The following is a 26,446-nucleotide window of genomic DNA, read 5'->3' on the forward strand; positions in this document are numbered from 1 at the left end:
AAACCTCCTAATGGGTGTCCTTTGTCCCACAGAACTCTGTGGTTCTGCGAAATAGAGGAGCTTAGGTTCTCCAGAAATATTCAGAGTGCAGTGTCTGAATTCCTAAATGTGGTTAAATTGCATTTTGACTAATACTTGTTTCTGCATTTGGGTACAGACATTCCTTGGGAATAACTGCAGTGTCATAAATGAGACAATTGCCGTAGTTCTTGCATTTGAGTGTGGCAAGGATGATAAAGAAAAATTTACTTTAGGGAAGAAATTGAAAGACAAAGGATGATAAAATAAAATTTTAGATGTATTCTATGAAATAGTGATTCACTGTATCCTGCCTCTTCTGTGAGCAGTGTTGTGCTGGTCACCATACAGCCCTGTCCAGAAATTAAATTCTACATTACTGTGGTAGAAGAGAAAAAAAAAAAAAAAGTTGGAACAGTAAGATATGGCAGACAAAATATATTTTATATCGTACTGCCTTCCTTGCATCCCCAGGTGAGGAAAGTAAACTGGTTTTCTTTCAGTGTTGTCTGTTGCCTAATGGGAGAATTTCAGAAGGCTAAAGGAGGAATGTTTATACCAATCAGTAAAATATGAAGAAATGCCAGCCTACTTATTTATAGACAGCCTTTTTCAAACTTTCTGAGACTGGAATGTCCTGGGAGTGTGAGTGGATGGAGCGAGGTTTGGGAGCCCTGGTGCTCACAGGGCTGGGTGTCCCTGTGCTGTGCAGCTGAGGGGCAGCGCAAGTGCAAACCCAGGGAGCACTGCAGGGCCAGCACTGCCCTGGGGGCATGGGCGGTGTGCAGCAGGGCTGGGACTGCCCGAAGAGCCCTTCCTGAATAGCGCTGCCCAGCCGGGGGTTATTTACAGACCACAAACAGCACAGGGCTGTTGTGGAACTGCCTTGAGCTGTTTGATTTTCCAGCATCACTCTCAGCCCATGGCTACGGCAATGGAAGGTGCCAGCAGCTCACATCCCAGGCAGCAGACACAGAACTCAATGTCACAACTCACTTTATGAGTTTTGTGACCAATCACACAAAGCAAAAGCACACTGACAGTATTTATATCTGTACAGTGTATATTCTATATTGACAGTAGTTCTGTCCAACCACTACGAGCACAGGTACTTTTGGTTAAACAATGCTGGCTTATTTCAAATGCAATACCTGCTTGTGAGCCTTCAAACACAACGCACACAGCTCCATTATTAAGCTTCAACCTTCCTAATATCTTGCTAGATAAACTTTTCTGTAGCTTAGGGAGTTATTCTAGACAAGCGTTAATACACAGACCATTTGTATTTGTCTGTGTATTTGCCCTTGCTTTTCTACAGTTTAAATAATTTTTCTGCTGCCCAATCTCATGGCTGCTGCTTAGCTCCAGTCACAGTTCTGCTGTCTCTGGGGCCTTTTGCAGCTTTCCCAAACTGTCTGATTTTGTGGCTTCCCACACCTGAACAGGATCTGAAGATGACAAACTGTGCTGGCTCTGGGGAGCACCCAGAACCCTAGAGCAAGGTGCTGAGCCACAGCACAGGCAGCACAGGTGGCTCAGGAGGGGAGAGGAGGCTCTCTTGCAGAGCTGGTGCTGCAGGTGAGGAGCTGCTTTAGGGAGGCAGCTCCTGCCGTGTGGGTGTCACACAGGAGGCTCTGGCAGGGCTGTGTGTGCTTGGCCCCAGGGTGGGATGCTCCCTTCTGCAGGATGCCCTGCATGGGTGCCTGGGTGAGGTGGGAGAATCTTCCCGTGTGCCGAGAGGAGGATGAGGAGTGGGCTGGTGTGTCCCCTGTCCCTCCAGGCAGGGCTGGCAGAGCCCAAGCTGTCAGTAGCTTCAAGCACTTTAAACAGCGTGCTGGGTTTCCCTTTCTCTGTGTTTTTTCTTCTCCTCCCTTTGTTCTTTTTCCCAGTCTCTCCCTGCCTGTGCCTGATCTTGCCTTTCAGACCCTGCCCTGCCAGGGCAGCCCTGGGGTGCACAGGGCCCTGTGGACAAGGTGTGGTGCTCCTGACATCACCCAACCTGCTTTTTTTGCTGTTTGCACCTTACTGCTCCTTTTCCTGCCTTTTTGTGCACATCTGCCCCCAGCAACAGAAGCACTGGAGATCAGCTCTTGACACAATCCCGAGGAGAAGGGATTGGGGCAATTGGTATGGTTAATTAACCCCCCTAATCAGTGGGGCAAGATGGTGTAGCTCTGTTGCTGTCCATACATTTTATTTGCATGCTGTCACATTGTGAAAAAGCAGAAGAACCTGTAAGTGAAAATGCAATGGACTGTAATGATTCAGACATTCCTTCCCTTCTCAGTGCTCTACCCAGGAGTTCTTCTTGATAGTCAGCACCCTGTCTCGTCTGGACTTGGAAATTCAAGCTTTTGTCCCAGTCATACAGTCCCATGTGAGATCTCCTCTGTTAAAAGATGCACTGTTGGAAATCCCAGACCTTCTATCCCCAGTAAAACAGTATTTAAAGGTCCTTAATGAAGAAGCAGCCAAGTAAGTAGAGAAAATAACCTGATTCTTGTATGCCTCATAGCCTTTCTGAGTAAATGTGTTCAGTTATGCAAATTATGCCTCTTGGTTTAATACACCTCAGTTTTATATTTTTTATTTCATATTCATGTGGGTACAGTTCCTTTTGTAAAGTTAAACTAGGTGAGGCAGGATTTTGCCTAGAGGGTGTCTGCCTCAGGCTGAATGAGTTTTGGAAAGTTTCTCACCTGTTTTGGGAGATGAATTTACAGGAAAATATGTTTTGCATTATGTTAATTGGTTTAACAGCTTTTTAATTAATTTTTTTTTAAGAGGAGCTACTCCTTTTGAAGAGAGGCTTGACCTTCAGCGGAGGGGCAGCTCTGCTGTCAGCAATATGCTTTCCACTGTTTTTGTGAGAATTCATCAAAGCTGTCTGCACTTTTTTGTCTTGTTTATGTCCACTCTTGGTCCATGAGGAAAAAAAGACAGAGGAGGAAGATGCTGGGTTGGAATTAAAGCACATTAAATTGGAGAATACCCCTAAATAATTTGCTGTGTACTGTTTGTTCTGAAGCCCTGCTGCCTCCACTGTCATCCCTGGATTCTTTGCTGAGGTTGTGGCAGAAAGTTTAGTGTGTTGTTATATGGGGGCAGCACAGTCTTAACTTTTACATTGAGAACAGACTAAAAAAAAAAATCCACTTTATTTATAAAACACCTTTTATCTTTTCCAAACTGAGATTGAAAAATAAATCTGAGAATCGAAGCCTAGAACTTTGTTATTTGCTTCTGATTTAGAGGTGGACCCAAGGAGTTTAAATTTAGAAGTTGAGAGGGGCAGAAGGATTTCCTCTGCCCAATGGCGAGGAGGGATTAGGAGATTTCTGCTGATGCCTGGTGTCCAATTATAGTTGTGACAGTTTGTGCCAAAACAGACTGTATCTAAATCATACCAAGATAAATTACACCAGATTTAGTGTAGGTAGTTTCAAAACATGGGGTGTTTTCTTCTGTCACTGTACTAACAATGGCTAGAATAGTATACAAGATACAAATGATCTGTAGAATGGGTATATTGTATTTACATTTATTCAGAATGATTAAGCCAATTTACTTTCTGGCCTTTATATATCTCAAAGGTGTGTGGTGGTATTATTTTTACTCAAAAATATTTCTTTCATCAAAATCTTGGCTTCTGCTCACATCCATCCATGCACACACACAGTTGAGCACAGACTACATCACATGTTATTATTGTTATGAGGTGTGGATAAAATCCTGTAATTGTTCTGAAAAGTATCCCTTTCTCCAGGTTTTGGGGTTTTTTAGCAAGCAGATTAAGATTTTGGGATTTGTATTTTTGAAACTGTTAACATTACAATTTTTTGTAGCCATCACATCGCAGCGACAGTCTTCACAATCAGCTGCTGGCTACTAGGGATCTTTTTTTTTTTTTTTTTTGCCTTGCATTCCCATGGAAACTAGTCTAATTAGCACGAATTCGTTTCTAAAAATTAGTATTGTACTTTAAAATGGCATCTTCGCTGTCACTTATGTAATCCCAGTGAGGAAGGAGTGCACAGCCCAAGCTCAGCTCTGTGCTGCCTGCCTTGCCACTGGCTCCAGCTGTAGCTCCATTTGCAGGCCAAGGGGCAGTGGAGTAAGTAGAATATTAGATTTTTTTCTTGCTTCCATGTTGTAGTACTTTCAGTTGGATAACTACTTGCTCTCCACATATTAGTTTTCAAGGTAATTATATAATTAACTTGCAGAGTTCTGTATTGGCTCTAGAATGCAAAGTTATATTGCAATTAACTTAGGGCTGATCACAGTGCTTTTTTATTGTTTGCCTGATACTTACTTTTTGTTATTTTTGTTGACAGCTGTAATTTTAATTGCTAGTTCAGCTTCCCAGTTTTAACCATTTGAATGGCATTGCTTGTTTCAGGTTTCAATCCTGACCTGAGCTAGTGCTGCCAAAACAGTTCTGTCGTTTTTTCTGGCACTGCAATTAGAAAAGGGCATTGTTTTGCATGTGCTTACAAGTATTCTGGGTAATCCTTTCTGGACAAAAGGAGGAAGCTGCTCTGGGAAAGTACTGATGGCATTCTGCTTCCATGAGGGCCTTGAGGGGGGGATTTTTCCATGCAATCCTTACAAAAAATGTGCCCAAATTTGGCCAGATTCTAAATGCGTTGAAAATCTGTGTTTGTGGCATGCAGAAATCACCTGAAGTTTAATGTTTAACTGCAGCACAGGTGTTGTCAGCAGTTGGGGTGCCTTTCTGCTCCTGTCCTGAGCACAGCATCTTTCAGTAAATGGGCTCTGCTGTGACCAAGCATTTGAAAATCTGTACTCAGAAGGGAATTGACAATGTTCCAACAAACAAAATAAGGATGCAGCTGGTAGAACTGAGGTACATCTCTCCCTTTTTACCATTATTTTACCTTGCATTTCTTACGGGTAGGACTGGAGATAAAACCCAGTTGTTCAAGGACCTGACAGACTTCCCTGCCATCCGAAAGAAGAAGGAGGAGATCCAGGATGTGCTGTCTAAAATCCAATTGCATCTGCCGGATATTCGTAAACAGATTAAGAACCCTTCTGCAGAGTATGTTGCAGTTTCGGGTCAAGAGGTACTGTGGGGTTTGTTATGTATGACTGTACCCATCCTTGCCTGGAAAATAGCTTAAAAGCGGGACCTAGCTGGAGCTCTGTTCCCTGAGTGTGGTGCTTCATGAGGGCATTTGACTATAATCTTTTGTATAACTTTGAAGAGCAGCTTTCTTGCCGTGTGACTCCTTTATTTGTTAAGTCAATCACTTCAGTGACTTAAATAATAGAAACACATTAGTGCAGTTGAATTTGGTTCAGTAATGCTTTGCTTTTCTGTCTGTGTAAAAACACATACTTCCAAGGTTAATTGTATGGCTATTAAGTACTGGAATACTCTCAGAGAACCAGGAAGCACAGCATTTGGTTAATTTGAAGAATGGTGAAAGGATTTCTGAGTACTGAGTCAGACTGTAATTTGAAAGATGGGAGAGGAGAGGGAACAGCATTAGAGTGATAAGTGTTGTTTTAGTTCCAATTCTCAGAAATGGTGTTCTGGACTGGAACTTTTCCTCGTGGATGCTGCACGAGTGTGGGCAGGATGTGATCCAGCCCGCTGAGAGGGTCCGTGGTGAAAAACAGAGACAGCAGACCCTGCCACGTTTGTGGGGAAACTGAAGGGAGCAGTCAGGTAGCACTGCTCAGCGTTCTCCTCTGGAACTGAGAGTAGGAAGCTGGGAAAAGCTCTGAAGCAAAAAATTGGGGAAAGAAAGGAGTTAGGAAACAGAATGAGCAGAAGAGAGAAGTGGGTGAGGACAGGGAGGGAAGGGGCTGGAATTGGCCTGTGGGGCACTTTGGAAGCTGAGAAAGATCCAAAAGACACAGGAGGGAGGAAATAGACACTGCTGAGAATGAGGGAAGGGATGAATTAGAGGCAGCAGCCTTTGATAAAGACCTGAAGTTGGATATTCCTGTTGAGGGTGAAGCTGAGAACAGGAAACGCACGGCCCAGGAGTTGGGTGGGCTGTCAGCACAGAGGCTGAAATCCAAAGGAAAAGTGGAAAAGTGTGTTTGAGTATTGTCTGAGGCGGGGAAGAGCAGGATCTGAAAGGTTTCTCTCAGGGAAGCTGGGTTAATAGCTGCCATCTGTGTGAAGTAAAGGAAGAGAGAGGAGCTGATCAAAGAGAGGAGAGCATCAGAGGAGGTACTGAAAAGTGGTTCCAGAGGCAGCAGTCACTGCACACATTTCAGAGAGGAGGCCTTTGCAGCAGGGCAGAAACCTCTGCAGACGGAGATATGTCTGGGGGCCTTGATGAAAGGAGCTGCAGAGGCTGGGGATTGCTCTTATTTCATGACATCTGGTGTGAGTGTTTAACAGACACCAAAAGAGGCAGCAGAGGGGGGTCAGAGAATATGGTCAGTGCGAAAAAGAGAGATGCCAGAGGAGTAGAAGTAATTTAAACAAAGTTGTATTGGAGGAGTAGAACACAGGACTAGAATAGGAATTTATTTGATTTGAGCTCCTTCTTCCTCAGATCTGTATGTTTTATTCTTCCTGTGTTCTTGTAACACCATGATAGATGTGAAATTCAAATGCTCTTTCACTACAGAGAAAAACCTTGGAAGTGCTTTGGGTGAATCAACATTTAGTGCACCCTGTCCTTGCTCTATTCCTGTGTTAGGATTGTTATCCTTGTTTGTTCTTGGGGATGACTGCTGGCTCCTCTGGAAGTTTCTATCTAAATCCCATTAGCCACAATGGAGAAGTTTTGCCAGGCATGGCTCTTGTGGCTTTCTGTAAATGTGGCCAGGTTCTGTGTTAACCTAATCTCTGCAGGAAATCTGTTTTCCAGCTGAATTCTGTGACGTGAGACTGCCTCAACTCTCTGACACCCAGGACCTCAGGCAGTGGTTACAGAGATGACTGAAATGAATCATGTGAAACGAGCACGCAGATCTCAGTGCTCTGAGCACCCTGGCACTGCTGCTGCTGGTCCCTGTCTGACCCCGAGCCCACTCCAACCTGCAGCAAACTTGTGCAGGTGCACCAGGGGGATGGATGTGTGTCATAACCCCAGCTGCTTCTGGGCAGAGAAGGGCTTTCCCTTCTGGGCTGCTCCCTCTCTTCAGGCTGAGCATGGTTTTCTATTGTATTTGCAGGGAATGTCCCAGCACAGGACAGGAAAGATGGATCTGACTCCATGTTCTCAGAAGGCTGATTTATTGCTTTATAATACTATATTATATTAAAGAATACTATACTAACTATACTAAAGAATACAGCAAGGATACTTACAGAATGCTAAAAAGATAACAATGAAAACTCGTGACTCTCTCCAGAGTCCCAACACAGCTTGGCCCTGACTGGCCAAAGAGTGAAAACAACTCACAGCAGGATCCAATGGAACAATCACCTGTGGGTAAACAATCTCCAAACACATTCCACACGAGCACAACACAGGAGAAGCACATGAGATAAGAATTGTTTTCCTTTTCTCTGAGGCTTCCTAGACTCCCAGGAGAAAAATCCTGGATGCAGGGATTTTTTCAGACAATGTGAATGCCACAGTTTTCCTCTGGTGCTTGCAGGTTCTGGATAAATGATGATTCTGTTTCCCTGGTCTTCCTGACTTCCCGTGGTGTGTAACATCACATTTCTGTTGTTTCAGTTTTTGATAGAAGTCAAGAATTCCCATAAATCATCTGTGCCGTCTGACTGGGTGATGGTTAGTAGGTATGTAAAATGTCTTTGAAGTTTGGTTCTGGTTTAATTTAGAGGACAAAACAAGATATTTTGGTATTACAATTCATTGCGTACCTATTCTCATTGTTCCATGTGTTAAGGTTTGTTGGGGGTTTTTTAAGCTGAAAACCCTACCAAACTGTAAATCTATTGCTTAAAAGAAAAAAAAACCCCAAACAAAATAAATAAAAATTGATTTGTTACAACACCTGTTTTTACACAGTGCATCCTCAAAGCACAGAATTACTCATTCAATCCTTCAAGGTGCATGTGCTGGTGTCAGATCTATGGCCTTGATTCAGTTGTGCTTGTAGCTTGCACATGCAAATCTGTCATACAGTTTTGATTGTTCTTGTTTTATTCAGAAAGATTAAAGTGGCTGTGCCAACATCTGCTTATACATCTTGGTAAATTAAATGCATTTAAAATATAATTTTATTTACTCATACAGCCCAGTTCTTCTTGCTTTGGCATTTGTTCTAATGTAAGCTTGATTTTGGATAATTTTCCAGCAGGTGAAACAGAGATGGATTGATTTATGTAGTTGGCTTTTTTTCTTTTCAGTAATTTGATTTATGATTTGAATTTATGGTTTGAATACCTGAAACTTAAAATGTCCATGTAAATACTGAATTCTCTACAAGCTCCAAAGTGTAATGTGTGAGCACAAACTTCTCTCCCTAAGCTGAACTCTGTTGTGATGCTCTATTCAGTTATGCAAGAATTAACACTCAATTCTCTTTTAATTAAACTTCTTTTAATACTGAGAAGTGCACAGATCAGACAGAATTAACATGGTGAACAAACTGCAGCTAATCTGGATTCTGTAAAAGAATGCCTGGATGTGCCAAATTGAGTCCTTAATAAAAACACACAAATAAATAGCAAGTGAAAACTAGCAAGGCAGTCTGTATTAACTGTGCTTATTTCAGGCTTATGACGGAGTTTTCCTCTTCACAGTGAATTTGTTTTTGTCTGGCTGGGTGTGTATCAGCCAGCCACGCGCTCGGGCAGCTGTTGCTGAGCGGTTTTGTGGGGAGTGTGCTCTGGGGTGATGATGGCACGCTGTGCAGAGCATTCCAGAGCCTTCTGAGTGGGCAGCAGTGCCTCTTCACTCCCAGTGGAGGTCACTGCCACCGCCGGGAGAGCCTTCCTCCAGCACATCCATTGTGGATGAAGGAAATGAGGCCAATTTGGCAATTTGGCATGTGGATGGCGCAGGTGATTGCTGGGTGTGAGAGCCGCCAGTCGCTTGATTTTAAAATTTTAAAAGGTTAAAGTTTTTAAAATTTTAAAAGTTTAATAGTAATAAAATGGTTACAAAAATAGTAATACAATTAGAGTGATAATAAATGGACAATTTGAATTAGGACAATATGAGACAATAGAAACAAAGAGTTACGGATGATCCGGGTACCTTTTCTGGGCAAAATAAGCCCGAAAAAGGACCCATGTTAACAAAGGATTAACCCTTAAAAGCAACAGCCTGTTGCATATTCATACACCTCAGACATGATGCATAAATCCCATTCAAACACAGGATTCTGTCTGGTCAGTGTCAACTTCTTCGGAATCCTAGCAGTGCCTTTGAGGTGGGAAAAAGTTCATTTCTTCTGATAATGGAGTAATAAATTCTCTTTCTCTGAAAGATTCAGGTGTCCTGTGGCTGCTGTCTCACTGCAAGCCCTTTCTTTATAAAAAATATCTTACATAGCATAGTTTCTATTTTAACATTATGTTATAACCTAAAACTATAACTATAACCTATATTTAACACCCTACTTAAGAGAATTAATGCAGCATCACTTTCTACCACAACACGTATAATATTAATTTGAACATTAATGTGAATACAATATGAATATTTGCGAGAAGCCGGTCATAAAAGACGTGCGTTTTTCACGCTGGGTGACCTCGATGCCGACGAGCTCTGTGTGTCTCTGTCTCCCCCCGTGCAGCACCAAAGCCGTGAGCCGCTTCCACTCGCCGCTGGTCACGGAGAGCTACAGGGTCCTGCAGCAGCTCCGCGAGCAGCTGGCCCTGCTCTGCACCTCGGGCTGGCTCTGCTTCCTGGAGTGAGTGTTCCCCCCGCCGCGCCCTGCTCTGGGGACAGCAGGGACGTGAAAATGCCGTAACAGGGGTACACAGCAACCTGGCCGCTAGTCACTTCAGTGCTGTTCTTCCTTTAAACCATTTAAACTGGTTCAGGACTGAGCCCCATTCCCGACACCAGCAGTGGTGTCTCTGCCTTTTAAAATTCTGGTGAAAACACCGTTAAGTATGCAAGATGTTTCCCAGACTCTGAGAAGTAATACCACAGCGTTAAAAGTCTGAAAGTACAGCTGACTCTGAGTGGAATTGAGCCTAGTGGGTTTCATTGGTTTTATTATATTACTTATTAATATTACACAGTAGTTTTATTGTTTTTTATATCTTGTATGCTACCTTGACCATGAGAGTTTGTTAGAAGGTGGTGGGAGTTTCATTGTCCCTCACGTCTGGCATGTGTGTGTGTCTGAGATCAGAGTTATCAGTGGGGTTATTTGCCTGTGTAGCCAAAGGATCTTCAAAATGGGAGTTTAAAAATACTTCCTGAACTTCTGAATGCCTCTGATATTTTTTACTTGTATGAATTGCAGAACTGCTGAAATTGTTCCTTCTGTCATGCAGTGATAGCTTGCAAGACCTTAACAAGTCCCTGCTCAAATTGTCTCACTGGATTTGCTTCCCATTAGGAGCCCAGAAATTCTGAAAACTGAGTAGAAACTGGAAAGTCATTCCAATTGACACTTCTCGAGTTGTGTTTCCTTTGCAGTGCTATAAAAGAGTTGTCTCCATGTTCACTTGTCTGTTCTCAGCAGTGCTGTAGGAGAGCAGCGGACAAAAAGGAAAGGCCTGTGTGTAGGAAAGTGCTCTTCTTTCCCACCCCTCCATTTATTTATGTCTTTGTTTATTAAATTTTGCTCCCCTGCTGGTTTTATATTCCATATTGTAGCTTTGAGACTAGGAGGGAGGAAAAAAGAAATTCCAGAGGACTAAGAGATGAACTCCACTGAAAACTCTGTTCTCCTGATAATGGCCTTATTGTGCTGGGGAAGCAGCACCATAAATTGAAAATGAATTCTTGAATTTTCCGTCGTAGATACCACAATTCATTGAAATTTTAGACAACTCCTGTGTTCAGAGACTCTTAGTTTGGTTCTTCTTTGACTGTAACTTACAGCTGAATCAACAGCTGAAGCTGAATCAACAGCTGGATCCAGCTGCTGGTATTCTGTATAAATTCTGATAAATTGTGGCCTTTTTGTACACCTCATTTAGGCAGCAGGGATCAACTGCTGACCCTTTATCAGCTATCTAATGAATTTAATTGTGCCTGATTTTCTGTGCTTGAAAACAAATTCACTGTTAGAATGGGAGGTGAAGTCCACCTTGGTCCTCATGTTGTGTCTGATGCTGTGCTGGGAGATTTGGATTCAGAGTGACTTAAAGAGCACAGGAGCCCTGTGAGGAGCTTGCATGGGGTGCATTTTGACAATCCTTTTGTGTTTGTGCGGAATTGTTTCTTTCCCTGTTTTTGTGTAACTTTTCCCCGTTCTGATGCAGCCGTTTCAGTGAACATTATCACCCCGTGTCTAAAGCCATTTGTCACCTAGCAACTGTGGACTGCCTGTTCTCATTGGCCCAGGTGGCCAAACAAGGAGACTACTGCAGGTAATCGATTTTTAATTTTTAATTTTTTTACGTAGGATTGCATACGGAATTATAAGAGCGTACTTAAAATAAATTATGTTTTAATATGTACGCCGTGATAAAAATCACTACTAAAATTGTTTACAGTAGTTTCAACTTAATCTGATTTTGCAGAGCAGCACTTCTGGACTTAATGCAAATTTGTAAACATTGCAGTTCCAATTTGACATCCTAATGTTTGTTGTTTGACCTGAGTCTAGTAGGTTATATCTTACTTACACGTACATAAATGCTGGATTTTTTTATGTCTTTCTGTAAAAAATTATTGTTTTTTTTATTCTCAGAGAGGTCTGATTTTATGGTATCTTTGTAATACCTTAGAGTCTGTGGTATCTGAGGTGTGTTTGAAAGGTGTATCTCAGGTAGTTAATAGTAAATACTGGCTGTAGCTTGCAGAGCAGTGGTGATGCCTCAGCTGGGCTCATGTGCAAGAGCTGAGCTGCTGCTTCTGCCCCAGACCACAGACAGGTAGGGGGGTGACCAGAAATCCACTTGCAAATACTTCTGCTTTGATACTTATCATTAAAGATAATATTGATCACTTCTGGGCTCTTGGGATTTTGTGTGTCTCTCTATCAAAATCTCTTTGAAAATAATTGCTCACTTATTTCGGTGTACTGAGATGGGAAAACAAACCGAAATCTGATTAATTCACTGTGCAGAATGTAAATAATTCACTGAATTTCAGAGTGGCTTCATAAACTAGCAGGAAGGAGACTTCTCAGTGAAACCTCAGCTGCAGGGAAGGCGTCAATAATTAATTCTGGAGGGCTGCTGAAGGAAAGACTGGGCTTTAGTGTTACTTTGGAGGGATGTTTTGTGGTTTGTGGGGATTTCAGTCCTAAAATTCTGTGGCTTTATTTTTCTCAGAGAAAGTATTCTTCAGAAAGTATTTTCCTTAGCAATACTTGATGGCAGTAATTAATTTTTATAATTTGTATCTTTTTCCACAAAAACTTACATCACAGGTGTCAGTCCTGCAGGCTTCAGTTACAGTAGTTTTACATATTATATATGGTATGATATGATACTATATGATACTATATGATACTATATGATACTATATGATATATTGTATATTATATATTATATTATATTATATTATATTATATTATATTATATTATATTATATTATATTATATTATATTATATTATATTATATTATATTATATTATATTATATTATATTATATTATATTATATTATATTATTACATACAGTTGCAAAGAACACTGAGATTAATACCTTTCCTCCTTTGCAGGCCAACTGTGCAAGACAGTCGTCGTGAAATAATCATAAAACATGGGAGGCACCCTGTGATTGATGTTCTGCTGGGCGAGCAGGATCAGTACGTCCCAAACACCACCAGCCTTTCAGTGAGTGCCCAGAACTGACTGAGCTTCCAAACCTTCCAGGGCAGGAGTGAAGGCTGGGCTGAGCTTCTGGGGCAGCGAGGGGGAATGGGTGGTTCAAACCATGCAGGGCTGCATTTCAGAGAGGTGTTGCTAGGTGTCACCACATCTGTTCTGTCCCTCTGCTGATTCCGTGCTGCCAGGTGCTCTCCTCACAGCCTTGTTCAGTCAGTCTCAAGGCATGAAGAAAAGGAAGGTAATCTCAAAGTTAGGGAAATGAGGGTTTCAATCAAATGGTTATTTTCACAAAACAAGTGAATAATTACAGGATTTTTAACAGTGTCAGTGTAGGGAGTCTGCATTTTGACAAACTCTTATCTAGTTTTTGGTATCTTTTAATATGCAAAATACAAACTATATGTTCAAGTTTTCAGATTAATTCTAAGATTGCTTGTATTTTTAAATGTATTTTTCTACAGTTTCCTTTCTCTATGGAAATATTAGTGTCATACAGTCTTTTTTCCCTGATAAACTAAAATCTGTCTTTTAAATTACATGCCTGTTTGAAGCTTTTCGTTAAATATTTATCTCTCCATATACTTTTATAAATATTAAATAGCTGTTCTTAATGAATATAAAAGATATCCTCACAACTTCTCTCTTCCTCTTTATGCAGTAAACGTAGGAAAGGTATGAAACAGCTGCTGGAGTGGGACATTGCTGTAAAAACAGCATTCAGATTTGTGTGTATTTCTTGGGGAACATTTTAAAGTGCTGTTCTGTACTGAACAATGCTACAGATATTTTGCAATACATCAGAGAATGTTTTCAAAATTATTTGTGAACTCCAAACAAGTGACAGATGGCACTTCCAAAAAAATTCAGCATGTCATTCAGGAATCATCATGCACTTTTCCCCCTTTAGTCCCATTCTTATGCTGGCTTTCTAAATACTGAATATTACAAAACCAAGTGATCATGGCAGAATCACTTCTGCTTCTACAGTTCTTTGAGTTCTCTTTTTCTTGAGAGAGGTGGGTGGGAACCAGTTTATTAAGGCATCTCCAGTTTTCAACTGATGTGTTTGAATCAGCAGGAAAATACATCTCCTGTCGTGTTGTCAGCTGAAATGTTGTCAAATATCTAACTTGAGGAAAAGCTTTTTTTTTTTCTTAATCCCCTGAAATAAACAGCTTATTTTTCCATTCCCCCTGTTCTCCTCAAACATTTGGGGGTTGTTTTAGAATTGTTTTCTTCAGCCGTGGATTCCGATGGGATTTTGGCTCACCGGCTGTGAGGACAGAGGGGTTCTGTGGTCTGGTGCTGCAGCAGATTGTGAGAACCAGAGCCCTGGCAGAGCAGCATCAGCCCCACAGCACGGCTGGAGGGAGCCTGGACAGACACCAGACACATGCAAAAAATTAATGGATCCTAGCATTCTGGGTTGGAGTATCTGTCAATTCTCTTGTGCTGAGCCCTGGCAAAGTCTTGGTAGCAGTACTGAGTTACACTTTGGAGGCTGGAATGTTTTGAAATTTGTTCTCATGTAGTCATGTGCACTTCATTACATGCAATCTTTTATTCCCAGTAATGGCATTGTTTAGATTTTGACTGCATTGTGACTTCTGTATGGTTAAGGTTTTTTTTTGCAAAAGCTGATCAGCTTTTTGCATGATATAAATACTGATGTCCTGTGTCTTCTCCGATACCTGATTTATAACATAAATGACAGTGCTGGCTGTGTTTTGTGTGTGTTCCTGTGAACAGAATGAGAGCCCAGTCTGAAACCCAAGTCTGTGAGGATTCTGAGACCTGCTGCATGGAGATTTGTTGGTTGCTGTAACCACAGTGCCTGATCAGTGCCAAGCTCCGCGCGTGGTGTGACTAATGTCATTGTGCACAGCTTGTCCTGTCTCCTTGTCTCTCCCACGGGGCAGTGGAGACTGCTGGCTTCCCTTCAGATCATCTCTTGGTGCATTTCATCAGATGCACCCCTGGGATACTCTAGCTGCTTGATGTCCTTGCATAACTCAAGCTCTTGGTCTCGACTCAGGCTGTGAGAAGGCTTTATAGGTTCATTGACAAGTTTTAATTTTGTATCAGCAGTTGTCTTGCACTTGAGGAACGCAATTTTATTGTGGAGCTGCAGACACATAGCAGTACTGTGGGGAGTCTCACAGCTGAGTTCTTGCATCTGATCTCATTTGCTTGGGTCTGCTTTTAATGATGAGAGACACTGATGGAGTTTGGGTATGGTCTGCTCACAGCATCTGTGTTGCAGTCAAATACTGCCAGACTCAGGAATGTCTTGATGCCTTCTTGTAGCCACTCTGAATGCCCTTTTGTCATACCCAGCCAGGCAGTTATGAGTATAAAATCCAGATCAGGTCTTTCACCCAGAAATAGTAAGTTTAACCCTGCAGACTTTTCCTGCTTCCTTCTAAGCACACCATACTGCCTGATAGAAGCACCATGTGCAGGGCAATGTATTTCACCACTGTTTTGTGTTTCCAGGGAGATGGTGAAAGGGTCATGATAATAACTGGGCCCAACATGGGAGGGAAGAGCTCCTACATCAAGCAAGTGGCACTGATCACAGTCATGGCACAGATTGGCTCTTTTGTTCCTGCAGAAGAGGCCTCAATTGGCATTGTGGATGGAATTTTTACCAGGTAACCTCTCAAAACTGGAAATGCTACTGTGGCAGAGGGTGTGTGTATCAAAGTATAACTTAATTTTTCATTTACAACTTGAAAATTTATGGCTGAAGTTTCCTTTATTTTTCATTGTAGAGGCACTTTAGGTTCATTGCTAGGTTTTGATTTCAGTTTTTTGGTGAGCTATGGTACTTGTTTTGTAATCTTTGAATCTTCAAGGGGTAAAAATTTTAATGTGTCTGTCTTGATTAACATCCAGGTATCTAGCTTACCTGCCTGAATGGATATTTCAGCCAAATTTATGCTGCTGGGTGGTGGCCAAATGTTTCCCCTAAAATGAATGTTGTCAGCTTTTAAAATCATGTCACAATTTCTGCTCTGAAGCTCTGTTGTATACACTCACAATATTACAGACTGAAAATTTTGGGCTGCGTCTCCTTCCTGTACAATCAGTCCTAAACACACTTACTCCTCACTTGATGTCCTTTTAAGAATGAATAATGACAGTTTATTTCACTATCTCATTCTTGAGACATTGCTGAGTAATTTGTAAAAATTATCTGTAGAGTCAAAACTCTGTATATTATAATCTAATATTGCTAGGGTTTATTGCCTGATTTCCCCCCCTTTTTCTTCAGTAATTACTTTAATTAGTCAAAGTCTTGTGTTAGCAGTGGTATTTGAGGTGGATTATCATGTGTGGTTATAAGTTTCACAGCAATCAGATGCCTAATGTGGAATTTCTGGAAATTCCTGTTCTGTGATGCCAGTGTGCATTCCAGAGGTAACTTTTAATCGATCTGAGGTGCTACTCACCTGCAATTGCTTCATCCTATAAAAGTGTTGTGTTTGTACTTTCCGCTGTGTCACAACAAAACCAAATGAAGATCCCACCTTGGTGCAGGTCAGTGCCAAGCACAGCAGCAAACCATTTGTATCCTCCTCCAAGAAGTAACTCGAGATGAAAATTCAAAATGCTTCACTTTTTTCCCCTCCCTGTGTTGGAAGTAGTGAGCTGGTTGGTGGGGTGAGCATTTCTTGTGGGGACACAGAGATACACAGGACCTGGTTTGTGATACAGGAGGGGCATTACAGCACCACTGAGCATTTGGACATTATTTTTGTCTTCCTCTGGGGTTTGTAGCTGGACATGGAGTACTTCACTTGGATTCTCACTGCCTTAAATTCTAATCATGCACACACTCAAGCTGAGTATCTGCTTTCCTCTGCTTTTCCTAGACTGTCATTGCAAAAGGATGATTTCTGCAAAAAATACTAAGAAATATGACACAGTCATTGGGAGAAATGTTTTGTTTTGGGCCTTCTTGAAAGAGAATAAATTGGATTTTTATCTGTGTTCCACTTGTTCCCCAGTGTATTTGCCTGATTCTACTTAACTTCTCTCTGTATTAGAATAAAACCCAAGTACTTTTCTCATAGTGTGGGCAAAGGCAAAACTTCTGCTTTCAGACTTACAGGCAAGCAGTCACAGTGTGATTTTTACTCTGTGAGGTTTCAGACCATTTAATTTGTAGCCCAGTCACATATTAACACAAGGGATGGGGTTTTTTTTTCCCTTGTCTATATTACTTTTGGAAGTTCAGCTGGATGTGCCATTCCCCATTTAATGTGATATGTGTCAAACACCAGATAAATATGTGGAAGAATTACTGAAATTCTTGTAATTACACCAGCCGTTAAGAGTAAACTAATTGACTAAATATTAATCAGGAAAAAATTGATAATAATTTTTAAGATAGAAGTAGTCGTGCATCAGTTAAAAGGTAATGGGGAAAAAAAGGAGAAAAGGAATGGGGTAGAAGATTCTGCTCAAGGTATACACAGATCATTCAAGGAGGCACCTCACTTTTGGTTGGTTTGGGGTTTTTTTTGGGGTAGGTTTTGGTTTTTTTCGCGGTTCTGGCAGAGGTCCTAAACTATCTAAGTCTGTCAGGCAGGTTAATGTGGTGTTGCATTCAGGGAATTTCTCAGCCATACGAAGTTACCCTTGAAATAGTTTTTAATGCCTGGTTTAAGGAAAGAATCAATAAACCAGCTGCCACAAAAAGCTTGAGGTTTGATGCTTTCTTCTAAAGCCTCAGCTTTTGCTCTGTCCTCTCCTCTGGTAGAGAATGACCTGGAAGAGATCAGAGACTTTCTCTTAACTCCCACCCAATTTTGGGTTGTTTTTTTTTTTTTGGTTTCACCTGCTGTGCTTTGTTTTGCGGATTAATTTTGTTTGGATTTTTTTTTTTATTGTTACGCTTTAATTTTTTTTTTGTGATGACAGCTATGTAGACCTCCTTTCTGCACTGCCACCCCAGGCCACAAGGTCTTGCTGGAAAAAAGTGCGAATTTCCATTTTGTTGCTGATAACTTCACTTTTAATACTGCATTTTAATACTTCATTTTAAAACTGCATTTTTAATACTTCAAAACCTTACCATGGGAAGGTGTCAGTCTCCAAGGTACTTGCATCGCTGCTGTGGTGATGTTTTGGGGGATGCTGTTAGTGTGGTACCCCTGCAGGAGAGAGAGTGAGGGATGCTCAGGGATGCAGGGAAGGATGCAGGGAGGGATCAGCCAGTGATGCTGTACAAGCTGGCTCTGTGAGGGATTCTTTGCACCAGGGTGACCAAGAGTTCATGATAAATCTTTCTCCAGTCCCTCTTTTGGTTTGTAGACTGCATCTTCCAAGAGTGAATTTATATAGGTTTAAGGGATTTGTATCCCCAGGATTTGTGTCTTGTTTTCCAAGTAGGGTTTCCATGGAAATTGAAAGGTTGCTACTATGGTTATTCCTTGTGATATATTGTGCTTATATGGGATAGCATCTCTAAATTGACTTTACATACTGGATTACACCAAATGTTTTGAAAGATGCAAGAGGAATTGCTTACAGGTGGAGTGGATCTTTCTTCACTACTGGGTAGGTAAGACAGGGACAGTGCTGAGCCTAGCCCAAATTAGGGGGAGGAACTGGGATTTTGAGGATGTTGGCTGGTTAGTATTTTCTTTTTTTTCCCTTCTCCAATAGGGGATAATGTTTTCTTGTAATCTTTTCTTAAAGAATTTCAACCTAATCAGTGGCATTATATTTAAAAAATTTAGAAGGGTTTTGAAGAGGTTGACATCCCATCTCTATTAACTTTTAATGGGATTTGGATATTTGATTCTCTGATGTTTGAAAATTCCCATCCAAGTTTCTACTTGCAGTAAACAGGCTTGTTTTCCACTCTTCAACCAACCCTCAGTTTTTGTTAGCTCTAATACAGTCAATCAGACACTGGAATTATTATGCTCTGTGTGTGTGTGAGCAGGGAGACCAAGCAAGGGTGGACATCCATGTATGGAGGAATTAATGACAAGAGTTCTGCTGGCCTAATCATGCCCTGGGGAGGGGTGGTTGAATAAAGCTGACCTCTGCAGAGGTCCCTCTTCTAATCAATTATTGATAGAATTTCCCAGTGCTAGGAGGCTTTATCCTATTTCCTGTGGGCCAACAGTAGCTGTTCATGGGAGTCCATGTTCAAAATTGGGAGGGAGAGGGAGAGTGCCACAGCACTTTGAAGGCAAAATGTCTTCAAATAAACAAGATAATTAGCAGTTCAGGTTACCAAGTGCCTTCCAGACTTTAAGAATCAATTTTTGGACATCACAGGCTGCCATCAGAAAGAATCGTGTCAAGGAGAACAACCCCTGCCAGCGCCAGGTGATGGTACAGGGACAGAGTAATTTCCTTCCTAGAGCACTTACCTGCCTGGATTTCTCTTCCTGTGTTGAAATAAGAACTATTTTCACTTATTCCAGGGAGCGGGCACAGTCACTACAGTGACCCACACCTTGCAGTGAGGTTTCATCCCCACCAGGCTGGAAATGCTGTTAAAGCATTGACTTTAATCCTCATGGTATCCAACACACCTGGAATTGTCTGTAGTGTATGTAGAGAAGGCAGGGATGGAGGGAGCTGACAGTGCAGGATAGTTCCTTCACATCACAGGATCTGTATTCAGGTGTAAAGAACTTTCTTCTGCATTTTCTCCTTGTAACAGATGATTTAGATGTATTTTTAGCTTGGAGGGACGTCTTTAATTGCTGAGTCTGCAGTGGAGGTGCTTGCTTGTTTCAGATTCCTTTATATATATGTGAAAAAGTTGTGTAAGCAGATGGTGATTGCTCACCTTGGCTAGGGAGGGATGTTTTTTAATTGTAGCTTGTATTACACGTCTGTATACAGAGTCCCTCAGACAGACATGGCCACGATGGAATCCTGGGTCTGTCTGTCCCAGCTCTGAAGTTACATCACTGTTTTGGTATTTTATAATCCGTTGTTCTTGTATAATGATGTAGAACATGTGTAAAAGCAGTCTGTTCAATTAAAACCAGAGCACAGAAATCTTTGGGCAGCTGAGCACTGAAATAGTGGAGGAGTTTCATCCCCCTCACCAATGGCCTTAGTTGGGTCTCATAAATTCCACCAAGGGCCAGTCCCACCTTGTGCCTTGGAGTGGCTTTTCTGAGTTAGTTGATGGGTTCAGTACAGGGAGGGGATTTTGATCACTTCAAGGAACAACAGAACTGAGAGCCTTTCCAAGTGAAAGTCCTGTTGAAAACTGCGTTTGAGGTCTCTGGGAGTGTCAGCTGTGTCCTCCCAGCTGTGACTGAGGTGACACAGCTCAGGTGGTGAACACACCTGTCACAGACATCTTTTATGGAAAATCCCTTCCTTAGGATTTTTCCTCCTGAGAAGCTGAGAGGCCTCAGGAACAAAATGCAAACATTGGTTATCTGCTGCTGTGGAATAAAACAGGTGCATCTGTGATTGGTCTCATGGGGTTGTTTCTAATTAATGGCCAATCACAGCCCAGCTGTCTTGGAGAGAGACCCCCAGCCACAAACCTCTGTTATAATTTCTTTCCTATTCTATTCTTAGCCAGCCTTCTGATGAAACCTTTTGTATTCTTTTAGTCTAGTTTTAATGTAATATATATCATAAAATACTAAATCAGCCTTCTGAAACATGGAGTCAGATCCTGCTCTCTTACCTCATCCAAGAGCCCCTGTGAACACGGCCACACACCCCCCTTTGCAGGGTCAGGGAGACCATGTGCCCACAGGCTGTGTGCGCCCTGGAGAGGACACGGGGTGTGTGCATGGCTCAGCTTGCCAGGGCAGTGCCAGTGGCCAGGCTGTGCCAGTCCCAGGCCGGGGGCTGCGGCTGCTGCTGAGCGCAGGGGCAGGGGCAGGGCACGGCTGGGGCTGGGCCAGGGCAATTTGGGACGGAGATGGGGAAAGGTTCTGCTTCCCCAGAGGGTGGGGGGGCACTGAGCAGCCTCTGCCAGAGCTCCAGCAGAGCTTGGACAGTGCTCCAGGGATGCCCAGGGCGGGATTGCTGGGGCTCTGGGCAGGGCACGGGTGGCACTGGGTGACCCTTGGGTCCCTTCCAGCTCAGGGTAGTCTGTAATCAGTCCAGCCTGGGTATTCTACCCCGGCTAACCCTGGTTTTGTGTGACACTCTGCCTTGGAGGCACCCAGAAGTGCCCATGAGATAATCCTTTTCCAAGAGGCAGAACTGGTGTGAGGAAAGCACTCTTCTCCTGCCCTCCCCAGTGTTTGGACAGAGTGACCGTGCATGTTTTATCCCTACTGTTCATTCCAGGTTAAAGAAGAAATGGTATTATATCATCAGCTGGGGTCTCTGCACAAACCACAAACAGGACAGGGCTGTTGGGAACTGCCTTGAGCTGTTTGATTTTCCAGCATCACTCTCAGCCCATGGCTACGGCAATGGAAGGTGCCAGCAGCTCACATCCCAGGCAGCAGACACAGAACTCAATGTCACAACTCACTTTATGAGTTTTGTGACCAACCACACAAAGCAAAAGCACACTGACAGTATTTATATCTGTACACTGTATATTCTATATTGACAGTAGTTCTGTCCAACCACTACGAGCACAGGTACCTTTGGTTAAACAATGCTGGCTTATTTCAAATGCAATACCTGCTTGTGAGCCTTCAAACACAATGCACACAGCTCCATTATTAAGCTTCAACCTTCCTAATATCTTGCTAGATAAACTTTTCTGCAGCTTAGGGAGTTATTCTAGACAAGCATTAATGCACAGACCATTGCTCTATTTGCCCTTGCTTTTCTACAGTTTAAATAATTTTTCTGCTGCCCAATCTCATGGCTGCTGCTTAGCTCCAGTCACAGTTCTGCTGTCTCTGGGGCCTTTTGCAGCTTTCCCAAACCCTCTGATTTTGTGGTTCCCACAGTATTACTTATACATACACGTGGCTGAACATGGTGACACTGATGAGATTCAGTCTCTTTTTATCTTTGGGAAGCTGCTGGAGCAGCCAGGACATTTCCTCTGAGTCCCTCTAGGAGGGAACTCGGTGCTGTTGTGCCAGCTGGGGGCTGTGCTTCCCTTGCTGTGCCACTGCTCAGGTGGGATGTTCAGCTGATCTCAAACCCACTCAGACCAGGTGTGGCCCGTTCCACTGAGGTTTGTGAGTGCTGCACAAACCTCACGGGGTAAAAACCTCACAAAACCCACGTGGAAGACAGCATAATGGCATTAAAAGCGAAATCAGTGTTTGAATGCCTGCTCGAGTGGTGTGCCTGGCACTGCTCATCTCCATCATCCTGTGAGCAGAGAGGCACAACAGTCACATGCATTTGGGCTCACAGAGGTGGAAGGGGAAGGGGCATTTGTGTCCCAAAGTGACATTTCTGGCATGATTTGCCTACAGGCATTGTGGATCCTCTCACAATTTTTTCCTGTGCCTTGACTGTTGTCACCTGAAAGAGATTTATGGGGCAGAAACTAAGGGAGTGTTTGTGGCTGTGTCCCTGTAGGATTGTGCAGGGTGAATGGAGCCCTCAGCCTCTTGCCCATAGCTGGAAAGAATTGCTTTTAGAGCTTAGAGGACATTTTAGAGATGGAGGACTTCTTCAAAGGAAACTGAAAAGAACCCAAGGAAACTCAGTCCTCATTACTCCAGACTTCTGGAGAGGCCATGTACCAAACAAGCCATAGTACTTTCTTCTTTATGGTTTATTAAAATGCCTGTTTTTCTGATCTGTAAGTGGTGGAATTACTCTCAAAAAGGTCAGGCCTTATAATAGATGTATTGTGAGTGTTACCTCCCTGAATACATTTACAGCTATTTAATTCTGACAACTTGACAAAGTCCTATTACTGTTTCACAAGTGTGTGGAGCTGAAAGAAACAAGTAGACAAACATTTCATGTTAACTGGATGAAATGTGCATACCTATGGCATTATCACAAATTTCAGTAAGGTTTGAAATCATGATGGAAAGCAAATATTGTGTGAATACCTGCAAGCTGACTTGGGATGCTTGTATTTCATTTTTTCTTTTATTTTTTCTTCATTCAAGTCTGAAAGGTACTTAAAAAATGGCTTACTTTAGATTGCTTTTAGATTTACTTTGAGGTTAAAATGTTTCAGGGCTTGCTAAGAGTATATTTTGTAAGAATTCCTGAGAAAATCAGAAAGCACAGGATGGAGTGGGTACGTGAAGCAGGGAAAAGAACGTTCTGTCAAACTGGAAACTGTGTGGAAGATGTTCTCCAAGTGGTTTGTGCAACACATTGAGGCACATCACCTAAGAACAAAAGCAAAATAATACTCCTAAGTGTTAATGGATGTGACTGTTCCATTGATGCAACCTTTCAGGGAAAAGGAATTCTCAACTTTTTGTAACTAGGCAAACCACGTTACACTTAATTTCATTCAGCCAGTTTCATTGGCTTATCAGAAGGGAGCTGCACAAGACAAGCACAGAGGGGGAAATAGTTGTATTTAAAATAATAAATAAATAACAAGCTGCAATATTAGAAATCATCCTAATTGCATAGGAATAGGCAAATATTGCTTCTCATTTTTATACCACTTGTGAATTTTTCTGGTTTAAACTCTAAAGACCAGAGTCTACATTTTAAAAAATCCTTGTTTCCATTTATTTCTTTATTAAGCTTTAATGATTTATTTGAAGCTTACAGGGCAAGATAATGAAGATAATTTTTCCTAGAAATACCAGTTAAAATCACAACACCTCAGACAAATGAAGGCTTTCATCTAGACTGCTTCTTCATAATCAGAAAAATCTAGGCTGTGAAACCAGTGGGGAGGTGACAGCAGTGTTTGGCAGGTTTTGCAGGTGTGTACAGAAAGCACCAGGAGATTGATCACTGAGTCAAAACTGTGGAGGAGTTTATCTCAGCTGAACAACTTGTTTGTACAGAACCTGGTTTTGACCAGAACTTTGGGGATTTTTAAAAAGTTCTTTAAACCTGAAAATAAATGTTTAAATCATTCAGATCTTCCTTTGGAAAAAAAAAAAAATTAGAACAAAGAGAAAAAAGTCTCTCAATTTGCCTGAGCAGTTAGACTCTGAAAGATAATGGTCAGAAAATTAAAAAATCAAAGGTACTTTTCCAGGTCTTTGTTTATTTTATATATATGTGGTGAAGCTTAGTGGTTCTGCCATGCACATTGATTTATTTATTGTGCAGAAAAGAAGGGAGCTGTTCTCACAAAGCAATCCCAAGTGAATGGCAAGTCCACATGAGAATTTTATATACTGACATGCCAAGAAAGTATTGTTTGTATTGAAAGCACAATGAGTCAGACCAACAGAACTTTTAGCTGTCAATAACCCCAAAGTAATTTTCAGAAATGTTACTTCTTTATGGCACAGTAATTTGCTTCATTTTGTTCCTCCTTAATTGTATTTTTGTTTACTGCCAGAGTAACAAGAATTACTTAAGCCTTTCATTTATGCTCACAATCAATCATGTAATTGCACCTCTGGGGTAAATTGTTCCCATCTTTCGGGGAAGAACAGGGTGCAGTATTAAGTACATTGCACCATTTTTCATCATGTGGAGATAGCTTTGGTTTGGATTTAAAAAAAAAAAAAAGGAATAAGCTAAAGTTGTAGGTAGTGTTGTTAAACTGAAGAATTATTTTGTTCTGTTTTTTCTAGAAAAGTTGTGTCTTGGACGTACCACAGTGCATTTGAGCTGTGATTGCTTCTGACAGTGTTCTGTGGCTCTGTAGGAACAAGTTAAGGCAGGCTGTGCATGTATCTGTAGCTAATTTGGTTTCATGTCTCTGCTCATTTCACAGAAACATGCATCTGCAGTGTGAGGTTTGCATCTTTTCTACATGGAGCACTGCCGTGTTCCCCCGGACAGCCTTTGGGGTGCCTGCAGGCAGCCCTTGTGCGCGCAGGGGCCGGGACGAGCCCCGCGGATCCATGTGGGGCAGCGCACCCGGGGCCCTCAGGGCTCCTCCTGCTGCCCTGGCGGGATGGAGCTGCAGGGGCACGAGGGAATGTGCCTGCAGAGCTCGCCAGCTGCTCACAGTGGGGATACATCGCGCCCTTCCCGAAACTCTTCCATCCCGTGACTTGACCCAGTCACAGGTGGAATTGGATTGGCCTTGCTGCCCACAGGTCTAAAGGGGAAAAGGTCACGATTGTGCTGAGTGCTTCAGCCATTGTCCCTCCTCGGTTGCTATAGCTCCTGCCCTTTAATCCCCCCTGGCCTCAATCCTTCAGCTACAAATGCACATTAACTTAATTACCTTGAGTTCCCTCCCTGGTGTCCCAAGCAGTGAGTGCAAACCTGTGCATATTTGAAGGAGTTGATTTGTCTCTGTTTTTTTCACCTTCTTTAAGCTAATAGTGTTGACTCTCAAAGAAACACCTTGATTTGACTATCTGTTCTATAATTTATCCTTCAGCAAAATGTTTGCCCTCACAAGTTGGTCTTTCTCTTGACCACCAGTAACATTTTCACTGATAATTTAAAAGTCAGTGATGTATTTGCCCTAAGCAATGTAACAAGTATTTTTACCGAGTTCAAATGTTACTGAGAGTATCACTGCTGAATTTCAGAAAGCAAATTTACTGGCTGTTCCTCCCTAGGTAACGTGACATAAACTTTTGTAGTACCTGAGTTTCTGTTAGTCCATGAAGTGTAGGGATGAGGGGTGCTGGTGGCTTCTGGTCCCTCAGGGCCTGCATTGACTCACAGGGATTCTGTCCTACCTGTCCTGTCGGTCCAGCCAAAGCTTTTGAAAAGATAAAGTGGGTGTTCTTCTTCCCTCTGGCTTTCAGGAAAAAAAAATAAAATCAATGCACTTCACATCTTGAAAGTTAATCCTGTTAGAAATGTTTCTTTTAAAAGGCGGGCGTGCTGGTGTGTGCAGCATTCCCCTGTGGGCCAGCCCTAGAAGGAAAGGAGGATTTCAGTCATTATTTATTCTGGCTGCTTCAGTTACCTACTGATACTGAGAAGGGGGAAAAAAGATTTAGAAACCACTATGAAACTGAGTATTGAAATCACTTTGGACTCGCTTTTCTTTCTAGGATAATACAAAGTTTTTATCCCTCAGAGTCATTTAATATCTTCATTAATCTCTCAGTGACTGAGAGCATCACATATCTACAATAACGTGCAAAAGAAAAATGTATTTTACATTGAATGCATTCTGTCAGGCTTCTCAACAGCTGTTCTCCTTAATTATGTAACATACCATTGGTATTTCTTCATTTAAATTTACAGATAAGCAGTTGTAGAGATGGTTGAGCACGTGTGGATGTAGACTGAAAACAGGTTTATGTGACGAGCATCCTTTGATTCCCTGTCATCATCCATGTAACTTGGCACGCTTCTTAGAAGTCACCCATGAATAATGCAAAAATAATAACTATCCTGATAGCCATGCTTCCCATCACACTTGTTTTTTTTTTTTTTTTTTCCTAATTCTGTAATTACAGCCTCTGTAAATTATTTTTCTTTCTGTCAGTTTTTGGTCTGCATCAGTGGGATCTTGATGGAAAGGAAGATGATGATGTACCAGTAGGTTGTGGGGG

General features: G+C 42.0%; 1 protein-coding gene across 1 annotated transcript in view; it reads left to right on the top strand.

The window, feature by feature from the left end:
• The window catches only part of MSH3 (mutS homolog 3), a 95,639-nt gene that overhangs the window by 60,210 nt on the left and 8,983 nt on the right, over positions 1-26,446 (top strand). The window contains exons 14-20 of the mRNA XM_059492045.1: positions 2,306-2,493; positions 4,940-5,108; positions 7,695-7,759; positions 9,727-9,843; positions 11,375-11,482; positions 12,782-12,896; positions 15,387-15,544. Coding sequence (XP_059348028.1) covers positions 2,306-2,493; positions 4,940-5,108; positions 7,695-7,759; positions 9,727-9,843; positions 11,375-11,482; positions 12,782-12,896; positions 15,387-15,544 — 920 coding nt within the window. The remainder of the gene's footprint in view (positions 1-2,305; positions 2,494-4,939; positions 5,109-7,694; positions 7,760-9,726; positions 9,844-11,374; positions 11,483-12,781; positions 12,897-15,386; positions 15,545-26,446) is intronic.

This window comes from Ammospiza nelsoni, chromosome Z (genome assembly GCF_027579445.1).
Source record: "Ammospiza nelsoni isolate bAmmNel1 chromosome Z, bAmmNel1.pri, whole genome shotgun sequence".
Taxonomy (NCBI): domain Eukaryota; kingdom Metazoa; phylum Chordata; class Aves; order Passeriformes; family Passerellidae; genus Ammospiza; species Ammospiza nelsoni.